Below are 18,272 nucleotides of genomic sequence, written 5' to 3' on the forward strand. Positions count from 1 at the left end.
CCTTTTGAGGCACTTTGAAAACAAGCAAACAAATGATCTTGGTACCAGACAGGGTCATTGTTCTTTTTAACTGTACTTAGTGAATTGTATCCATTTCACATTGCAAGCATATATTTGAGGGAGATAGTCTGAGGTAACAAGAGCAAGAAAGACCAGAGACAAGGTTGACATATCGTTTGAGTTCTTTATAGTGTTAGTAATTAGAACTTTTCATTTTCAGATCCTTGGAATGGGCTCCAAGCGTCTGCTGACCCTCACTCATAGGGCACAGGTGAAGCGCTTTACTCAGGATTTACTGAAACTTCTCAAGTCCCAGGCCAGCAAGCAGGTCATTGTGAGCGATTTCTCACAGGCTTATCATTGGTGAGTGCACGGGAAGCTTTTCAATAAATAAATAAATAAATAAATAAATAAATAAATAAATAAATAAATAAATCTGTTTTTTGTAAAGCTTGTTATTGTGGCAATGATTATACTGATTCTTTGTCCATTTTCCATGTTAAAACATAGGTGTTTCTCAAAGGACTGGGATGTCACGGAATACGGTGTTTGTGACTTGATTGATATAATATCAGAGATCCCAGACACAACTATTTGCTTGTCCCAACAAGATGATGACATGGTCATTTGTATCCGAAAAAGAGGTATATAGAGGAATGTTGTCTATCTCAGTGGTGCTGTTGTTTGTACTTTTGAGACCCGACTTCACTGTGTAGCCCAGGCTGGCAGTAGCACTCTGACCTCAGTCTCCTAAGTGCTGGGATTGTGGGCTTGAGCTTAGTCATTGTTTACTTTTAAATGGAGTAGTTATTTTAATTGTGTGAGTAAGTGGGTGGGGGTGTGCTTTTCTCTCCCTTTCCGTGGCTCTTAATTGTTCCTTTGAAAGTGCAACTTGTAACATTACCTGGTGCACGAAACCTGTGTTCTTTGGAAGAGGGGAAGTCATGTGCCCTGTAAGAAAGCACACTGGTTAGTGGGGCTTCTTTAATCCCAGCACTTGGGAGGCAGAGGCAGGCTGATCTCTGTGAGTTCAAGGCCATCCTACTCTACAGAGTGAGTTCCAGGACAGCCAGGGATACACAGAGAAACCCTGTCTTGAAGAAGGAAAAGGCAGGCAGGCAGGCAGGCAGGCAGGCAGGCAGGCAGGCAGGCAGGCAGGCAGGCAGGCAGGCAGGCAGGCAGGCAGGCAAAGAATCTACTCAAAGGAGAAGAGCTATAACCAGCATTTTGTTAAATGCTTCTCAGCTATGTGCATGTTTCTAGAGTCTGTGTGAGATGATGGAGAATCAATTTTAGCTCTGAGAATTATTTCACTGTGCATATTTTGGAAGAAAATAAACACAGAGGAATGTGGCATTTGTCTTTGTAGTTGTTGTAGTTCAGCTAAGTCTGGGAGATACCTTATTCTGCCCATTACCAGTGAGAGGGTCTCTGTGTCCCTGAGGTCACAAGCTTCCAGTATTAAAACAGACTCCATAAAGAAGGGGAGGGGGGAGGGGTTGGGGGATGTTTGCCGGAAACTGGGAAAGGGAATAACACTCGAAATGTAAATAAGAAATACTCAAGTTAATTAAAAAAAAAAAAAAAAAAAAACCAGACAGTGTCCTTTTTCAATCAATTTAAAAATTAACAGATAGGAAGATCAATATTTAAGTACTTTTTTTTGTTTTGTTACAATTTTGATGCATAATAACTCCTTTCTCCTGACAACTTTTAACTGGAGATCAAATGAATAAACAAAAAGCACGTGAGTGTTCAGAAATAACACTTACTGGTTGGAGCACCCAGACTTCTATGTCTATCTTGTTCACATAGGTGTAGTGGACAGGATTTATAGAAACTATCCCTGTCTTGTAGGTGAAGACAAGTGTATCTTTCACCTCCCACAATAGCACCTTTGCTTCCCAGGATTGTGCCTTAGCCTGTATGAGAACCACTGGCTCCAAGAACCTAGTTCTAAGTTTAGTGTGGGCTGAGGAAGGCAAAGCTGATCTCTTGTGACCCTGACAGAGCCCCTTCAGGGTTGCTACTAAACACAGCATGTGGGTGCCTGATTTATAAGGTGCTTTATTTTTTAAAGAACGAACTCAGGATGAAATAGAAAGGACAAAGCAGTTCTCCAAAGATGTTGTGGACTTGCTGCGCCACCAGCCCCATTTCCGAATGCCCTTTAACAAGTTCATTCCCTCTTACCACCACCACTTTGGCCGGCAGTGCAAACTTGCATATTATGGATTTACCAAGTTGCTGGAACTTTTGGAAGCCATACCTGAGATTTTACAAGTAAGTGAAGAGATTCTAATTCTTTAACTGTTTTTCTGAGCAGTGTATTTTGGAGATGTTAAGTGTTTATAGTTATGAATCTGAAATAGCCTCATCAGAAAAAACTGTATTGTTGACCTAATTAGTAAATTTAGGTAAATGTGCAATTTGTTCTGTAATCTCAGAATTCATGAGGTGGAGCCTGGGGAGTTCTGTAACTGAAGCCAGCCTAGTGTAAACAGCAAGAATAATCAAAATTAATCTTCAGCTTGTGTGAGAGTAATTACTGAAAATAGGATGAGGTGATTTATATAGTAAACTGGATAATTTGAGCAGCACTGTGCTTCCCTAACTGCCTTGGAGGAGGAGTGGGAATATTCATACCAAGCTTTCCCAGCAGGTCTGGGTTTCTCTTACTTTTTTTAACATTATCTTTGACTCCAAAAATGTTAAAAACTTTGTTGTTATAAAACATACATAACAGAATTTACTGCCAGGAAAAAGAATGTCTTACATGTGTGTTTGAGTGCTGAGGGATGAGCTCTTTGATTTTGCTGAAGTGTGCCTTTATGACACATTCCCATCTTAAGTGAGCAATGTGTTGTGTTCCATATCACTTAACTCTATAGACAATCATGTGTTTAAACCTCTCCTTCTGCCCTCTGTGTTTCTAAGGTGTTGGAATGTGGAGAAGAGAAAATCCTGACTTTGACTGAAGTGGAGCGATTCAAAGCTCTAGCTGCCCAGTTTGTTAAGCTTTTGCGTTCCCAAAAGGGTAACTGCCTTATGATGACAGATCTGTTCACAGAATATGCTAAAACTTTTGGTTATACATTTCGTCTCCAAGACTATGATGTCAGTTCAGTCTCAGCTTTGACACAGAAGCTCTGCCATGTTGTAAAGGTAAGCCAGTGTCCTTTTACTGACAAGGCTGTGGCATGGTCTGTGTGAGGTGTTGTATGTACTACAACATTTCGTTTGTGTGTACCCTGTGGGTCCTGCTGATGTTTCATAGCTGTGGGTCATTGAAACCTTAATAGGTACTAGGAAGTGGCTTAGTTTGGCACATATACTCAGGTATATATTCTCAGGTATAATAACCTCTGCCATGCTGGAATCTGGTTATATATTTATTACCGACAGGTTAGAGGTGGAACCATTACAAGAGATAGGAAGGGAGTGACCAGTAGCATCCCATGAGACTTAGGTAGCTGGAGGGGACTGTTGTGCTGCTGAGAACCCCACTTAGAAGAGACTGAACAATGAAGTATCAAGGCAAAGTGGAAGCAGTATTTGCTACAGCTTTTGGCTAGCTTGCTTGTGAGGGGAAGTGGGAGAGCCACAGCTAATCACATGGGATGATGTCCAGGTACTGGAATTAGGTAGGTTTAAAACTTTCAAAGAACAATGATCTGAGAAGCGTTCAGACACAGGCAAGAAGCACTTCTGGGGTAGTCTGATGAGGAGGTGGAAGGTGAGCCATGAGAAGGGACTGCCTTAATCTTTCACAGGAATTGGGGCTGTTGGATGGGATCTGATAAAACTAAATCTGGCACCAGGAACTAAATGGTCACCAGGAAAAGGATGCTATGTTACCATTAAGTGGAAGGTTACTGTAGTAGAAAATAGTAGTAAATCTTGTTACTGGGTTTCTTATCCCCCTTATACCATTTATGTTCCCAGATAAAACACACAGCCTTTGATTTTTCAATAGCCTTAGGCAGCACAATAGCTAAGCAGCTGCCTCCCCTCCATGTTAGAATCTACTTTCCTATCGGTAAACCCAAGGTATCACTCACTATTCACTGTGTTCCACCTGGGCTGCTCTTAACTCCAGTTGGCCCTTAGCCCATGGCATCTCTCCTTCTCCCTCTGTTGTTGTAAAAATATAAAAAATAAAAATGCTGTCTTTTATTCCCATGAGGTCTACACCGAAGTGCCCCAAGATAGCTGCTAGGTATCTTAATCTCTGTTAGCAAAGTCTCTGACCCATTCTGCTCCATCTCATATCACACTGCTGAAGGCTTCTCTGAGCCTGGCAGCAATCTCTCTACCTATCTAGTTCCAAGGCAGGTTTCCATGCCAGAAACACACATCCCTACTCCATGGTGGCCCAGACCAGCCGCCCCACACTGCACATGAAAGAACACACAACACAATAACCTTTGACCCAATTGGTAAGATATAATTGCCCACCTAAACATACAAAGCCCAGTACACATCCATTCTTTAAGAACATTCATAACAACCTGTAAACACACAGAATGGTATCTTAATGTCAGCTTCCATTTTCTCTCCTCCGTGGCTACTACTCTCTGTCCCTCCTGTCTCCTCCTCTTCCTTCAAACTTTTCTCCCTCCCATCCTTCCTTCTCATCCAATGACAGGCCTCCTCCTATCCTGTACCTGCCCTCACCTGTATTTTACAAATTAAATCAGGAGAAGGTTCTGGTGAAGTCTTGTGAGTCCTGAGTATGATCCTTGGGGCAATGGAATTAGCATCAAAATACAAATAACTCCAGGGTAAACCACAGCATTCCTCCAGCATGTTGTTTTTCTATTCCTTGACAGCTCTCCCTTTTCCCTCCTCCTGGTCCTCTCTCTCCAAGCCTGTGAAACCTAAACCCCACCGGTGTCTCTTCTGCCCAGCTATTGGCATCTTTATTTACCAATCACAAGTAACCGGGGACCAGGTCACAGTGACTACTGCAGACTCATTACAATAGTCAGTAAAAGACAAAACCTCAACAAGTTAACGTAAATGTTGAAAGAGGAGAGAGATCAGAGCTTAAGGTAGAAGAGCTCAGAGAAGGTGTGACACTGTGGAGTCAGGGAGGCTAGTGCTCACCACACGTGAGTGGTAGGGAGGAGTGTGCCATCCGAGTGTAGGTCCACTGGTGCTCACCACACGTGAATGGTAGGGAGGAGTGTGCCATCTGAGTGTAGGTCCAGAAGTTGATGGTTGGGTTCATGGTAGGAGCTGGCCAGATGACCGCAATGGAAAGGACTTAAGGGGCAAAAGAACTTAAATTATTGACAGGAATGCCAGTGAACCAGTGGCCCCTTAGTGCTAAGATGGGCAGAAAAGTGAGTAACAGAGGGCTGGCCTATAATCCCAGGGCCTAAGGAGGCTGAAGCAGGAAAACTTGAAATTTAAGGACAGCCTGAGCAACTTAACAAGACCCTATCTCCAACTTTAAAAAAATAAAAATAAAAAGACTAGAGTTAAGCTCAATAGTAGAGTTTGCCCAGCTTGCAAAGCCCGGCTTTCGGTCCTCAGTACTGGGGATGGGGAGAAGCAGAAGCACATGAAGAAAGGAGTCATGTGAGACTTGAAAGAAGATGGGGAGATTGAAGACAGTAGCACTGTCTAGGTGGTGCAGGAACAGATCCATCCTCTCCTCTCTTTATGTACTTAAAAGGCAGCAAGGAGTGTTACCAGAAGTCCTAAGGAGTCCTAGCCGAGCCATCATTGCTATATGAGAAATGGGAAGTCTGAATTTCCTCTTGGGGTTCTCAGTCTCATGTACAAAGATAAGAATAGATTCAAAATAGAAGCTGGAGGTCACTTAGAGTTTTAAAGAAAAAGTCTCCAGACTGGCAGTGCCTTGAAGAGGATTGATTGGAGAAAGAGGATGGGGGAGGAGTTGGGGGCTGGCCACGCCATTTGGGAAGCTGGCACAGAGGTAAGCCACTTGGTGGGGAGGTAGTTTTACAGAAAATGTAAGGAAGTTCAAAGTACTAGGGAGCACATACTTAGGCTCTGGGCTATCTGGAAGAAAATACAGAAGAAAAAGGAATAGTTAGGCTTTTCCAAATCAGAACTCCGAAAGATGGGCAGACACACCTAAGCTTCATTGTTGGCTTATGGGTGGGGGTTGGAAATTCTGGAAAGGAAAAGTACATTGTTTTATGATATACCCACCTATCATTTAGCTAGGTCTTTGTCCTGCCCAGCAGAATTAAATGCTATCAAAGAATAGTTATTTGTTTATTTGTCTATTTTTATGCATATGGGTGTTTTGCTTACATGTATTTCTGTGCACCACATATATGCAGTACCCGTGGAAGCCAGAAGAGGGCGTTGGGTCCTCTGGGACTGGAGTTACAAATGGTTGTGATCTGTTCAGTTCACCTCTGTCTTCCATTCCATGTCTACCCCAGACACCCTATGATGTGTGAGAATGTGCAATTTTAGAAGTGGATAAACACAGAGCCTGGAATGTGTCTCTCTGGAGTGGTGTCTGCAGTGGAATCAATTAGAAGTTGAGGGATTGAAAGGACATGGTATATATGACAGGTCCAGGTCTCCCCAGTTTCCACTGGCCAAGATGTTAGTGGGAGCTGGGGGGAAGATCTCAGGTAGATAGGAAGGTTGTAAGCCAGGACTAGGGAGGGATGTGGATCAGTTGGTTGAGTGCTTGCTCAGTATACACTAAAGCCTTTGGCCCAATTCCCTGTGCTGCACAAATTGGATGTGGTGGTATACTTCTGTGGTTCTGGCACATGGGAGGTAGAAACAAGGAGGATCTTGAATTCAAGGTTATTTTTGGCTATGTAGACATCAGAGAAATGCAACCTTCCCTGTGTTCGCTAGCTTAGCCACAACGCGCCAGCTGGCCTGCTGTCCCTCTGCCTAAGGGGAAAGCAGCAAGGAAGGGAGAACACAGAAGTAGAGAGAACCATGGCAGTGTCTTCCAAATTTCTTTAAGATGAGTAGGAGGAGTTTGAGCTTATAGACTATAGGGAGGGTAAAAACAATTTCTGCTCTAGTCTCTTTCTACGTGTTGGTCTGCTATAAACAAGAAACGCACTGCTGTTTGTGTGTGGGTTCCTCTATTGGTCTCATTAGCCAGAATGAGATGATCTGAATTGGACTTGTATTCTCCTTTTTGTAGGTTGCTGATATGGAGTCTGGCAAACAAATCCAACTGATAACCCGGAAGTCTTTGCGGCCTCTCACTGTTCAGTTGCTAGTGTTGTTGATGTCTTGGGAAGGAGATGCTTATCTTCCCATTGATGAGCTCAAGAGACATTATGAAACCACTCACAGTACTCCTCTCAACCCCTGTGAATATGGTTTCATGACTTTGACTGAGCTACTGAAGAGTCTACCTTCTTTAGTAGAGGTATGTGTGTGAGTCCATATCAGAAGCTTCTCAGCCTGTTAGATCTACCTTAGTATGTGTAGAGCTGGAGGGGCACTAGAGCTCTTAAAAATGGCTGGCTATTTTTCTTCCTCTTAGTAATGCTTTTATCTTTTTGAATTAAAATATGATCTCCCGGGGTTGGGGATTTAGCTCAGTGGTAGGGTGCTTGCCTAGCAAGTGCAAGGCCCTGGGTTCGGTCCTCAGCTCCAAAAAAATAAATAAATAAATAAATAAATAAATAAATAAATAAATAAATAATCGATCTCCCTTCCATTCCCTCACCTTAACCCCTCTCATGCTCTCTCTCAAATTCATGATCTCCTTTAAAAATGTATCATTTACTGTTAGATTACTTTATGTGTACAAGTGTTTTGTTTGCATTTATATGTATGCATCAAATGTATGCCTAGTGCCCACAGAACTGAGAAAGAAAGGAGGCTTTAGAGCACAGGGAACTGGAGTTAAGTTACAAATGGTGGTTCATCATTTAGGTGCTGGGAATTGAATCCAGGTTCTTTTCAAGAGTAGCAAGTGTTCTTACTGCTGAGTTATATCTCTCCATTCCCTCTTTTCTTTAAGTGGTGGTGTGTGTTTGTGTGTGTGTGTACATGGGAACACACACACGGTAGCAAGTGTGTGGAAGTGTTTCCAGGAGTGGCTGTATTTGTACACTTGCTGAGGCATTTGAAGCTATACATACATACACTCATGCACACAATAATGTTAAAAAATAAAAATTTTTAAGTGTCAATTAATCCTGAAAAAGTAGATAACTGTAGCTTTTTAAAGATTATTTTTTTAATTTTATGTGTATAAGTGTTTTGTTTGTTTGCACACTGTGCCCATGGAGGTTGGAAGAAAGTTTTGTGTACTCTGGAACTGGAAATTCAGATGGTTGTCAGCTGCCATGTGGGTGCTGGGAACCAAATCCAGGTCCTCTGCAAGAGGCGTATTACTCTTGCCTGCTGAACCTGCAGCTACCTAACTTCAGCTTTAGAAAACCAAACAAGACATTTTAGGGCATGAAAAAAAATGTGGTAGAAGGTATAATTTACTTTTTTCTTTTAATTGCCTTTATTTGTTTATTGTGCTGTGAATCAAACACACATGACTATGTGGTAGGTCAATAATTAAAGGAAGTCAAGTCCTTCTTGATATCTAAATTATATTCTAAGTAGGCATTATGCTGAGCTTTACCCCAGCCCCCAAGTCTGACACTTTAAAAACTGTGAATTACATTCCACCAAATGCAAGTTCTGAGCTTCAAGATAAAGAGCTTGTCATGGTTTGGTGACATTAGTGGTGCCCCTTCTTCTGGTAATATTAGCATATCTGCTGCTTAAACAGTGCTGGTTAAGTTTTTGCAGTTCAACCCTTGGTATGGAACTATGTAAGACAGGTATACAAAGCAAATATTTGTTTGATGATAAATGATAAGGAAATTTGTTTTTAAATGACTGGTTGGTATGAATGCTTTACCATTTACACATGGTATTTTGTTTTGCATATTGAGATGGATGTGCTTGTTTGTTTTCATGTAAAGGAATCTTGGCTGGATATTGAAACTATAGGATCTAAAGCATCTTCAATGTTTTTCAGAGTTGAATAATCGTAGAAACCTGATATGAGCAGAAGAGCACAGCTATTAATAGCACACCTCAGATGCAAACCTAACTATGTCCTTTAGGCAGCACTTGTTGGAGTTGCATGGGTGGCACTGAGTGTGTGATGCTGCTGCAAACACCTTGGATTCATTACCACTTTGGCTCTTGAAGTACTTGTTGATTGTTGGGATTCAGAAACATTATTTTAAAGATTTATTTATTTATGTATGTGAGTGCTCTATCTGCATATGTTCCTCCATGAGAGAAGGTATCAGATCCCTTATAGATAGTGTTTGCTGCCTCACATATTCTCTGGGAGATGGAGTCTAGTACCAACAGCCACTGTGTGTGTGTGTGTGTGTGTGTGTGTGTGTGTGTGTGTGTGTGTGTGTGTGTGTGTGTGTCTATCTGGCTTGCCTCACCTTTCCTGTCTGCTTGCATTGGGATTACAGATTCCCTACTTTTCTTCCCTGCACTTCCAGTTTCTTTAAGCTTCAACAGTATTACACCTGCAGAGAAATCAAAATTGCCCTGGGACTGTTAAGTCTTGCCATGAGCCTCTCCTGGGAGACCCTTATTATTTAAAAAATATGTATATATATTTATTTATTATATATAAGTACACTGTAGCTGTCTTCAGACAACTCCAGAAGAGGGCATCAGATCCCATAACAGGTGGTTCTGAGCCACCATGTGGTTGCTGGGATTTGAACTCAGGACCTCTGGAAGAATGGTCAGTGCTCTTAACCACTGAGCCATCTCTCCAGCCCCTGGGGGACCCTTCTCTGAGTCCCTTTGAAAGTTCCTTTAGAAGCCAAGGTGATTTGGGGCCTTCTGAATGTTCTTGGCAGGAGGCCTCACTCCAGAGCAGACAGGGCCTGTCTCTCAGGAAGTGTCTAACCTTCCTCTTTCTTCCGGCCAGGTTTTTATGAATGATGAGGCAGAAGAGTGTGTGAAGCTCACGAGCCTATACTTGTTTGCAAAGAACGTGAGGTCCTTGCTTCACACCTATCACTACCAGCAGATTTTTCTTCATGAATTTGCCATGGCCTATACCAAATATGTAGGAGAAACACTGCAGCCCAAAACTTATGGCTACAGCAGTGTGGAGGAGCTACTGGGAGCCATCCCACAGGTAGGTGTGTTCCTCAGCTTCTGGGAAAGTGTCTTCCCGAAGAGCCATTGCTGATTCCTGATCATTGATGTAAGGTGTTACCTGGATGCTGCCAGATATGAAGAGTGAGTTTAGTGTTTCTCAGTAACTTTTATAAACATTTATTCCTGTGTGCCAAGTAAGTAAGTTTTGGGCCTTCCTTCTAGAAATGTGCTCAGTGGTCACCTAACCAGACAGGACACCTAAGCCGATGTCCTGAGTGGAATATGTCTAGAGCACCAGAGCCGTGACCCCTGTGATCATTTGATAGAGAATGGCCCAGGCAAGGCCCACTTCCTCCTGAGCATTTAACAGTCTTGCAGGAGCAGCATCACAGATGTCTGTGAGTTACTGTATAGCAGAGCGGTGTAGGTTTTCATGGTAGATAATGGGGCATGCACAATGAAGAACAGCCAGCAGCAGTGAGAGGCAATGAACCTGTTCTGGGAGATTGCTGCAAAAAAATAAAAGTGAAAAATACAAGTATGCTAGAGCCTAGAGTGGGAGTTGTTCCGAGGTCCTTGCTCCCCCGGGCATGAGCTTCCCTGTACTGTGGAGAAGGCAGAGGAGCCCAGCTTTACCTTTGGAAAGCATTACTGCTGTCCACAGTAGAGCTGAGGGAAAGTGGAGTGGGGGAAGAAGCTAATGCAATATCCTAACTGCTGCCCAGGCTCCAGAAGATATTGGTAAAGGAGTTGGGCTGGGTTAAAATAAAATCTAAAACCCAAAATACTTTAAAACCTTCTGAAGGCAACATGACACCACACTGGACAGCCCACACCTGACCTCCTGTGATGGATTGCAGTGAAAACACTTTTTCACTATTAATAAAAGGAAAAATTCATTTAAAGTGCCTTCAAGCTATGTGCATACGATGTTTATGAGATATGGTTGAATTTCTAGTTTCAGTGCTCCCAGACCCTGAAGGTACCTCACTAGATATAGTCAGATATTCCCAAATCCGAAGTCCAGACTCTTGAGTCCAAGCATTTGAGACAGAAGGTGCTCAGCCTCCGATGTAGGAGTGGAAGAATTCCTGGAAGCTGAGGGCAGGCGTTAGGTGGAGAGCCCTAGGAGACAAGGCCTACTTCCATCCTGACTTGGCTGAATAGGTGGAGTGTTGCTTTAGAAGCTAAGAGAAAGCATAGAAAAACTGTTGGCATTTATTGAGTTCTCACTCTGGTATGTGAGACGCAGGCACAAGAGGCCCACTTTCCTGAATGTTAGGGTACTTTCCTTTCCTTTTCCACTGCTTAACCAGAATATGTCTTGTGTGCAGGTGGTCTGGATAAAAGGACATGGTCATAAGAGAATTGTAGTGTTAAAAAATGACATGAAAAGTAAGTAAGCTCCCATCCCCTCCCCTGACTGCCTTGTGGTTCTCTCACTGACTTTCCTCTCTGATGGGCACTCTTGTCTTCTAGACCGGCTAAGTTCATTTGACCTTTCCCCTGTCAATCATGAAGACCAGCCTGCAGTCAGCAGGCAGATCCTGGAGGTGCCAGAACCCCATCTAGCCTCAGAGCTCCATCTCAGAACAGGTACTGGGTACTAGAGGGAAAGCAAGGACATAGACAGAGCCTTAAAGGTCAGGAAGTGCTTGGGGTAGGACATGTGGAGGAAACAGAACAGTGAGCAATTTCATTAAAGTTAAATAGAGATTAAAATTTTTTAAGATATATTTTATTTTTATGTGTATAAATATTTTGCCTTGCATGTATGTGTGCACTTGGTGCTTAGGAGATGGGAAGAGGTCATTGGGTCCCCTGGAATGGGAGTTAATGGATGGCTGTGAGCCACTATGTAGGTGCTGGGAACCAAATTCAAGTCTTCTACATGAGCAACAAATGTTCTTAACTGCATGAGCCATCTCTCTAGACCTAAATATTCATTTTCCCCCAGTGCGGTTTGGTGTGTAGTTAACAACTGGTATTGAATGATTATCTGTGTAAGTTCCTTAAAGAATATCCTAATTCCTTTTTGGGCCTCTTCAGAGTCTTCTCTTCTAAAGAGCACAAATCTTTAGCCATCTACGCTGGCTTTGGTGTGTTGTTTACCAGGGGTCTTGTGATAATGGCGTTGCTGCTGTTGTTGTTGTTGTTGTGCGTGCGCGTGTGTGTGCTTGATTACTTCATGCTGACTTCTGAGGCTGAGAAAAGCCCCAGGAGCAGACCTTTGTTCCTGTTTCAATATAGCTAGCTGCCTGCCTTCTCTCTGCAGGACCCAGCCAGATGGAGCAGGAACTTCTGCAATTGGCCAACAGCTCCCCTGTTGACCTTCTCTGTGCTCCTGTTCCTTCATGCCTGCCATCCCCTCAGCTAAGACCAGATCCTGTCATCCTGCAGCCCACTGATCTCATTCAGTTTGAGGAACACCCTCAGGAGCCTTTGGGTAGGTTGCACCCCATGTGCTTGGGCACTTGTCTGTGGGTTTGCAGATGACCCATGATGCCAGTGTAGGAGGTGTCTGATGAACATAGGGAAAAGCAATACTGTTTGTTTCAGGTATAAAAGTACCTGTGCTGATTATTCAGCTCATTCCCTTCCCTGTTGGGTTTGCTGCTAATAGGATTTATAAATCTGGTATAATCTCGTTGAGGGCTAATGGCACTGGGCTGTGGAAGAGCCCTTGAGTAATTAAGTCCTGTCCCACAACCTCTGGAACTTTTGGCCTTCGTACCATGTCTGAGTTCAGCTGCTCCTTAGGCAACACTTGTCACTTGCTACATAACATTTACTTAGGTCCCAGTGGATTCTGGGGCTTTAGGAAGCTGGTTTGAGCAAGGTACTTATGGTTTGAGGCCCTGGAGTCCTGTGACCTAAAATCCAAGAAGCGTGACCTCTTTGGTTGTTGTTTTAGGACAGGGTCTTACTACATAGCTTTGCTTGGACTGAAACTTGCTTTGTAGACCAGGCTAGCCTCTAACTCACAGAGATCCATATGCCTCTGCCTCCTGAATGCTGGAATTAAATGCTGATTTCTTAACATAGTAACTTAAGGTTAGCCTGAGGTGAAGTCCATTCAATTTCTTACCCTGTGTCAGGTGCTGGGACTGATGGACCATACTACTAGTGGGGCCACCACCTCTGCTCCACAGGTTAGGTGACTAAGGCCTTTTGATTGTTAGTCTGTCATTCTGCCTTTGAGGAGTCCCAGATGCTCTGTGGAAAGCCTTCACTTTCCTCTCTTCCCACTTGACTCTGACTCTCTTCTTTTCTGCCTGTACTTTGTTCTCTGCTGTTGGCGCACTTCCACTGTCTACAGTCTTTGTAAGGCAGTGTTTGACAAAACTGGCCCCAGATAGAGCCAGGAGAGTTTGACGTTGCTTATGACATGAAAAGAGCAGTGATACCATACGTTCACTGTGTACTCTGTAGAGATGGAGAGCTGCCTCTTCATGGGTGCTCACCTTTATGCACATGTACACAAGAGCTCTTCCAAATGCTTGTGACAGAGGAGAAGAAGAGCCTGAGGAACACAGGCCCTGCCCATCTGAGGAGAAGTTGAGGCTGTGTCATCTCTCTGTCACTATCATTTGGCCTGTGCCTTTGGAATCGGATTTCTTGCCATACACAGGTGGCTTCTAAGACACAGTGGTCTGTCTTTCTCCAACACATGTGTGATACATGTGATCTAAACTCTGAAGAAAACCAGCTGACCTTCTAACGTGGTTCCAAGTGACTCTTCCCTTGTCTCTGGCATCAACACCATGGCAAGCATGTGGCCTCTGTAAAAAGAATGGGCAGGTATTCACTAGCAAGCACTAAGGTCTTTCTCCCTGTTGCTTCAGAACATTCACAGATTTAGGAGTCTTAATCACAAGACAGAGGAATGAAGGAGCAGAATCCGAGGAAGAAAAACTGGCCTTTATAGGTGGCCAACAAGACATATCTAACAATTTGCAATCTAAAGAAAAGTGATGTATCACTTATAAATATTTTATTTTTGTGACATATCATATTCACCATGTAGCCAATACCTAAACTGTGACATAAGTGTGACATTTGGTGCTTTGTTTGGTTTGGGGGTTTTGTTTCTCAGTATAACAGCCCCAGCAGCTGTCCTGGAACTTGCTCTGTTGACCAGGCTGACCTTAAACTCACAGAGATCTGACTGCCTCTGCCTCTGCCTCTGCCTCTGCCTCTGCCTCTGCCTCTGCCTCTGCCTCTACCCCCTGGGTGCTGTTTGTTGGGGTTTTGTTTGTTTGTTCGTTTGTTTGTTTTTGAGACATTGACTTGACTTGTAGCCAAGGCTGGCCTGTCACTATGGTAATCTTGCCTCAGCTTCCTGAGAGCTGGATTTACAAGCCACCTACCACATCTGGCCCTGGTGGGGTTTTATAAGCTTGTTTTTGTTTTTTAAATGCAGATGAACTGAAAACAAGTACTTCTTATGAGCCCTAGAACTAAATAAATCTATTTATGTTTCTGTCTTTCTAGGAGTTTTATTTTTAAACCAAGAAGAAAAAACAGAAATTCCAATACCAGTAAAGAAGGGGAACCTGTCCTGTAACTCCTCACCCAGTAGCCCAGCATCCGCTTCTGCTCCTCCCAAACCCTCCTCAGAAGCCCCCGGGCTACTGCTTAGCAAGGATGCAGTGGAAAGCCCAGCAAAAAAGCAGCCCAAAAATAGAGTCAAATTGGCAGCCAACTTTTCTTTTGCACCTGTGACCAAGCTCTAACTTCCAGTTTGAACACAGAATTAAATTAGGATGGGGGGGAAACTGTCTGATTCTACACACAAAAATAGGCTTAAAAACCTCATTTTATGTCTTGACCCCAGAAGCCACTTTTATTAATGGTCCATAGGAAAATGTTTGTTTCCAAATTTCAGATGAACTTTTTCTTACTTTATTTCTTCCAGTTATTTGAAAGAACTCCATTAAGGAATCTGTATTATATTTACCAAATTTTTCTAGACTATTGTGAATTGTGGTGGTTGGGAAGAAATAAGCAGAGATCATTCAGCAGGAAGTGGATTGAGTCCCATTGAGCAGCCTCATCATTTGTTTAAGCAAATGTATTTGTGGTTGTTCAAGAAGCCAAACATGTCCTTAAACCTGCGGGTCACACACTGGGGCATGAGTGAGTGGCAAGAGAGTCATTTTCCGGTTGACAGGAAAGTTCCTGGCTTCTAGGTGACTTATTGGTGTGCCTTGTTTTTTATGTAACTATGTCTGTGGTTAACCAATGTGGCCTCATCCCATTTTTTAAAAAAGTTTCCATTTGGGGATTCCATTTAATTAAGAGCTTTCTAGAAAGTTATTTCATGCTTCCCTTCTCTGTCTGTCTCCGTTTGATAAGGGTAAGGTTTAAGGAAAAGAGATGGTCTCGATGTCATCCATTTAAGTCAGCATTTGAATGACATATTGTGTATTGAGAGGTAATGGTTAGAGTCTGATTTTTTAAACTATGCATTAAATGCATAAATTGTAAATCAGCTGAGTGGTGAAGTGCTTCAAATGGTGTGGGTTCAATATTATTTCCACTAAGAAGAAACCAGAGTTTTATCTGTAATTTGAAGGTCAAGGTTGATCCTTGTTCTTGTGATTTAAAAATTGGCTGTAAATCTGGGAAGCTCTCCATGTGAAGATGTGTGTGTCCATGTTAGTTCATCTTGACGTCTTTAATAGTGTCTAGCTTTACTGTTACTGTTCACTGTTGGAAGCATGTTTGGGTTTTTATTATTGTGGTAGCTGATGTTGGCATTTGGGAAAAGCTAGCCTTTGCGGACACTGCCTTGTGGAATGGCCTTCTCTTCTGGGTGCCTGAGGTATCCACTTATGAGTGGCCTCTCACCGCTGTTGGAGAGACCTGACATTTACAATGGATTGTATCTGTTGGGCAAAAAGGGCAAATCCATTCATAGAGCAGAGAGAACCTGTTGGCACACAGTCTTCCACTAGTCAGATGACTTCTTTCGTGGGAAATGTTTATATTAATTTTTTTCTAGAAAGCCAGAAAATGGATTCTGATTTCATAGCCAGCATTTTGATAAAAATGTCACAAAATTAAAGGTTGAGAGATTTTTTTTACCAGTTGAATTTTTTTAATCAATATCTTTTAAATGAAGCCAGTGATTCCCAGTTCTCAGCACTATGACCTGCCCCAGATGGAGCTGCTCTAGAAATGTTCTGCAGGCCTGCCACTCTTTGTGAAATGCCTGAAGGTACTTTCTATGCAGGCCTGGCTGCACTTCTTTTCTGAGACCTGATAGCACTTCCTCTTTAAGGCCACATTGCACTTCCTCTGCAATCTTAGTGCACATGTGCAATTCTTTAAGGCTTCTAAGCAGTGATAAAGTTGCTGTTAGGAGTGTGAGTTGCCTCTTTTGCAGACGTCCTAAGGTTAAGCTTGCCTGATCAGACTAAAGGTTTGCAAGCATAGACGGGACTATGGACTTTGAAAACACTAGGTTTCACTAAAGTTACTTGGAGTCATCTCAAAGGTCAGGTTCTGTGGGCAACAAAGAAGAGTTGTGTACAGTGAATGGGTGTGTGATCTGGGGAGTGACTAACCATTGCTGTTACAAGATGTCACAAGATGTGAAAACTCAATTGGAAGCTCTCAGAGCGTGACATGCCCAAGAGGCCAGTCCAATCACTATTTCTTTATCCAGAGGCTTAGATAATGATGCTATGATGTATGTACATGGAGATAATGAGACACTTTTTCTGGGTGGAAGGATGTACCCAGTTAGATTTATCTGTTGAAGAGACAAAAGTTATCACCAGAATCCCCTTTCCCATCCTCCCATCCTACACTATTTGCTCTTGATGAGGCTTGGGAGACAAGAGGTTTTTCTTAACTGTCAAATTTGAACACTTTTTTTGGGGGGGGGTGTGTGTGGGGGGTTCAAGTGCTGTTTGTGTGTTGGGACCAAACAGTTGTCAATAAACTTTATGAGCAAGCATCTGTAAAGAGTGCTTTTGTTTGTGGGGTGGAATTATTAACCAGTCTAATCAGCTCATTTTGGGTGGCCTCTCCTTTTCTCTCTCCTGAAAAGTTATTCATTGAAGTTGGAGCTGTGGGTAGCTCAGTGGGTGGAGTGCTTGCGTAGCATTCACACAGCCCTGGTTCGATTCCTGGCACCATATAAATCATCTCGAGGTGGAGGCAAGAGAACTGGAAAGTCATGTCAGCAACAGAAAATGTAGGCCAGGGCTGGAGAGCCGGCTCAGTGGTTAAGAGCACTGACTGCTCTTCCAGGAGTCCTGAGTCCAGCAACAACATATGTGTGTGTGTGTGTATATATATTATATATATACATATATGTGTGTGTGTGTGTGTGTGTGTGTGTGTGTGTGTGTGTGTGTGTGTGTATATATATATATTTATTTATTAAAAAAAAAAAAAAAAAAAAATGTAGGCCAGTTTGGAGTGCATCAGGTAAGTTGGATGGCATTTAAGGGATGCTGAGGGCTGAAGCAGGAGACTAGACTGTTGGCACCATGTGAATACAACTTGGATTTTCCAGCTCTTATCCTGTTCCACAAGTGGAAGAGAACCTCCCAGTTAGAGCCAGGATGAATCCTAGGTTCTCTCTTTGAGACATGTGTACTGTCTGTATGTCAGGTTTCTGCTTTCCCATTATGTCTGGAAAGGAAAGACTTCTTACATAGTTTTAGCTATGAAGTCCATATCCCATCCCAATCTCTACCACCTTGGAAAGAACAAGACAAGTTGCTTCTTGGTTTAAAATTTGGGAAAATCTGTGATACGCGCTTCCAAGGGCCACTGGACAGTGCCTTCAAAACAAATTTTACCATAGCAAAGTTTTGCACAAAATGGTGGAGTTGGAGAAATGGCTCAGTGGGTCAGGTGCTGACTGCACAAGCATGAGAACCCAGTTTCACTCTCCAGCACACCTAAAATTCTAGGGATGGTAGCCAGGCCTATAATCCTAGTCCCGGGGCAGACAGGCACATCACTAGAGCTAACTAGCCAGCCAGCCAGCCAGTCTAGCAGTAGGTAAGCACCAGGTTTATTGAGAGACCCTGGCTCAAAAGCCAAGGTGGAAAGTAGTAAGACAGCCAATGTTGAACTCTGGCCTGTGTGCGTGTGCATGCATATGTGTATGTGTATGTGATTCCTTGCTCAGAAAG

The 18,272-nt window shown here is 43.0% G+C and overlaps 1 protein-coding gene across 1 annotated transcript in view; it reads left to right on the forward strand.

Annotated features, from left to right (window-relative positions):
• LOC116910506 (meiosis regulator and mRNA stability factor 1-like) overlaps positions 1 to 17,082 on the forward strand; it is a 44,461-nt gene extending 27,379 nt beyond the window's left edge. The window contains 10 exon segments of the mRNA XM_032914404.1: positions 221 to 363; positions 511 to 644; positions 2,081 to 2,283; positions 2,938 to 3,165; positions 7,160 to 7,390; positions 9,938 to 10,150; positions 11,448 to 11,508; positions 11,593 to 11,709; positions 12,389 to 12,559; positions 14,608 to 17,082. Coding sequence (XP_032770295.1) covers positions 221 to 363; positions 511 to 644; positions 2,081 to 2,283; positions 2,938 to 3,165; positions 7,160 to 7,390; positions 9,938 to 10,150; positions 11,448 to 11,508; positions 11,593 to 11,709; positions 12,389 to 12,559; positions 14,608 to 14,849 — 1,743 coding nt within the window. The 3' untranslated portion in view covers positions 14,850 to 17,082.
• The last annotated feature ends 1,190 nt before the right edge of the window (positions 17,083 to 18,272 follow it).

This window comes from Rattus rattus, chromosome 9, assembly GCF_011064425.1.
Source record: "Rattus rattus isolate New Zealand chromosome 9, Rrattus_CSIRO_v1, whole genome shotgun sequence".
NCBI classification, from domain to species: Eukaryota; Metazoa; Chordata; class Mammalia; order Rodentia; family Muridae; genus Rattus; species Rattus rattus.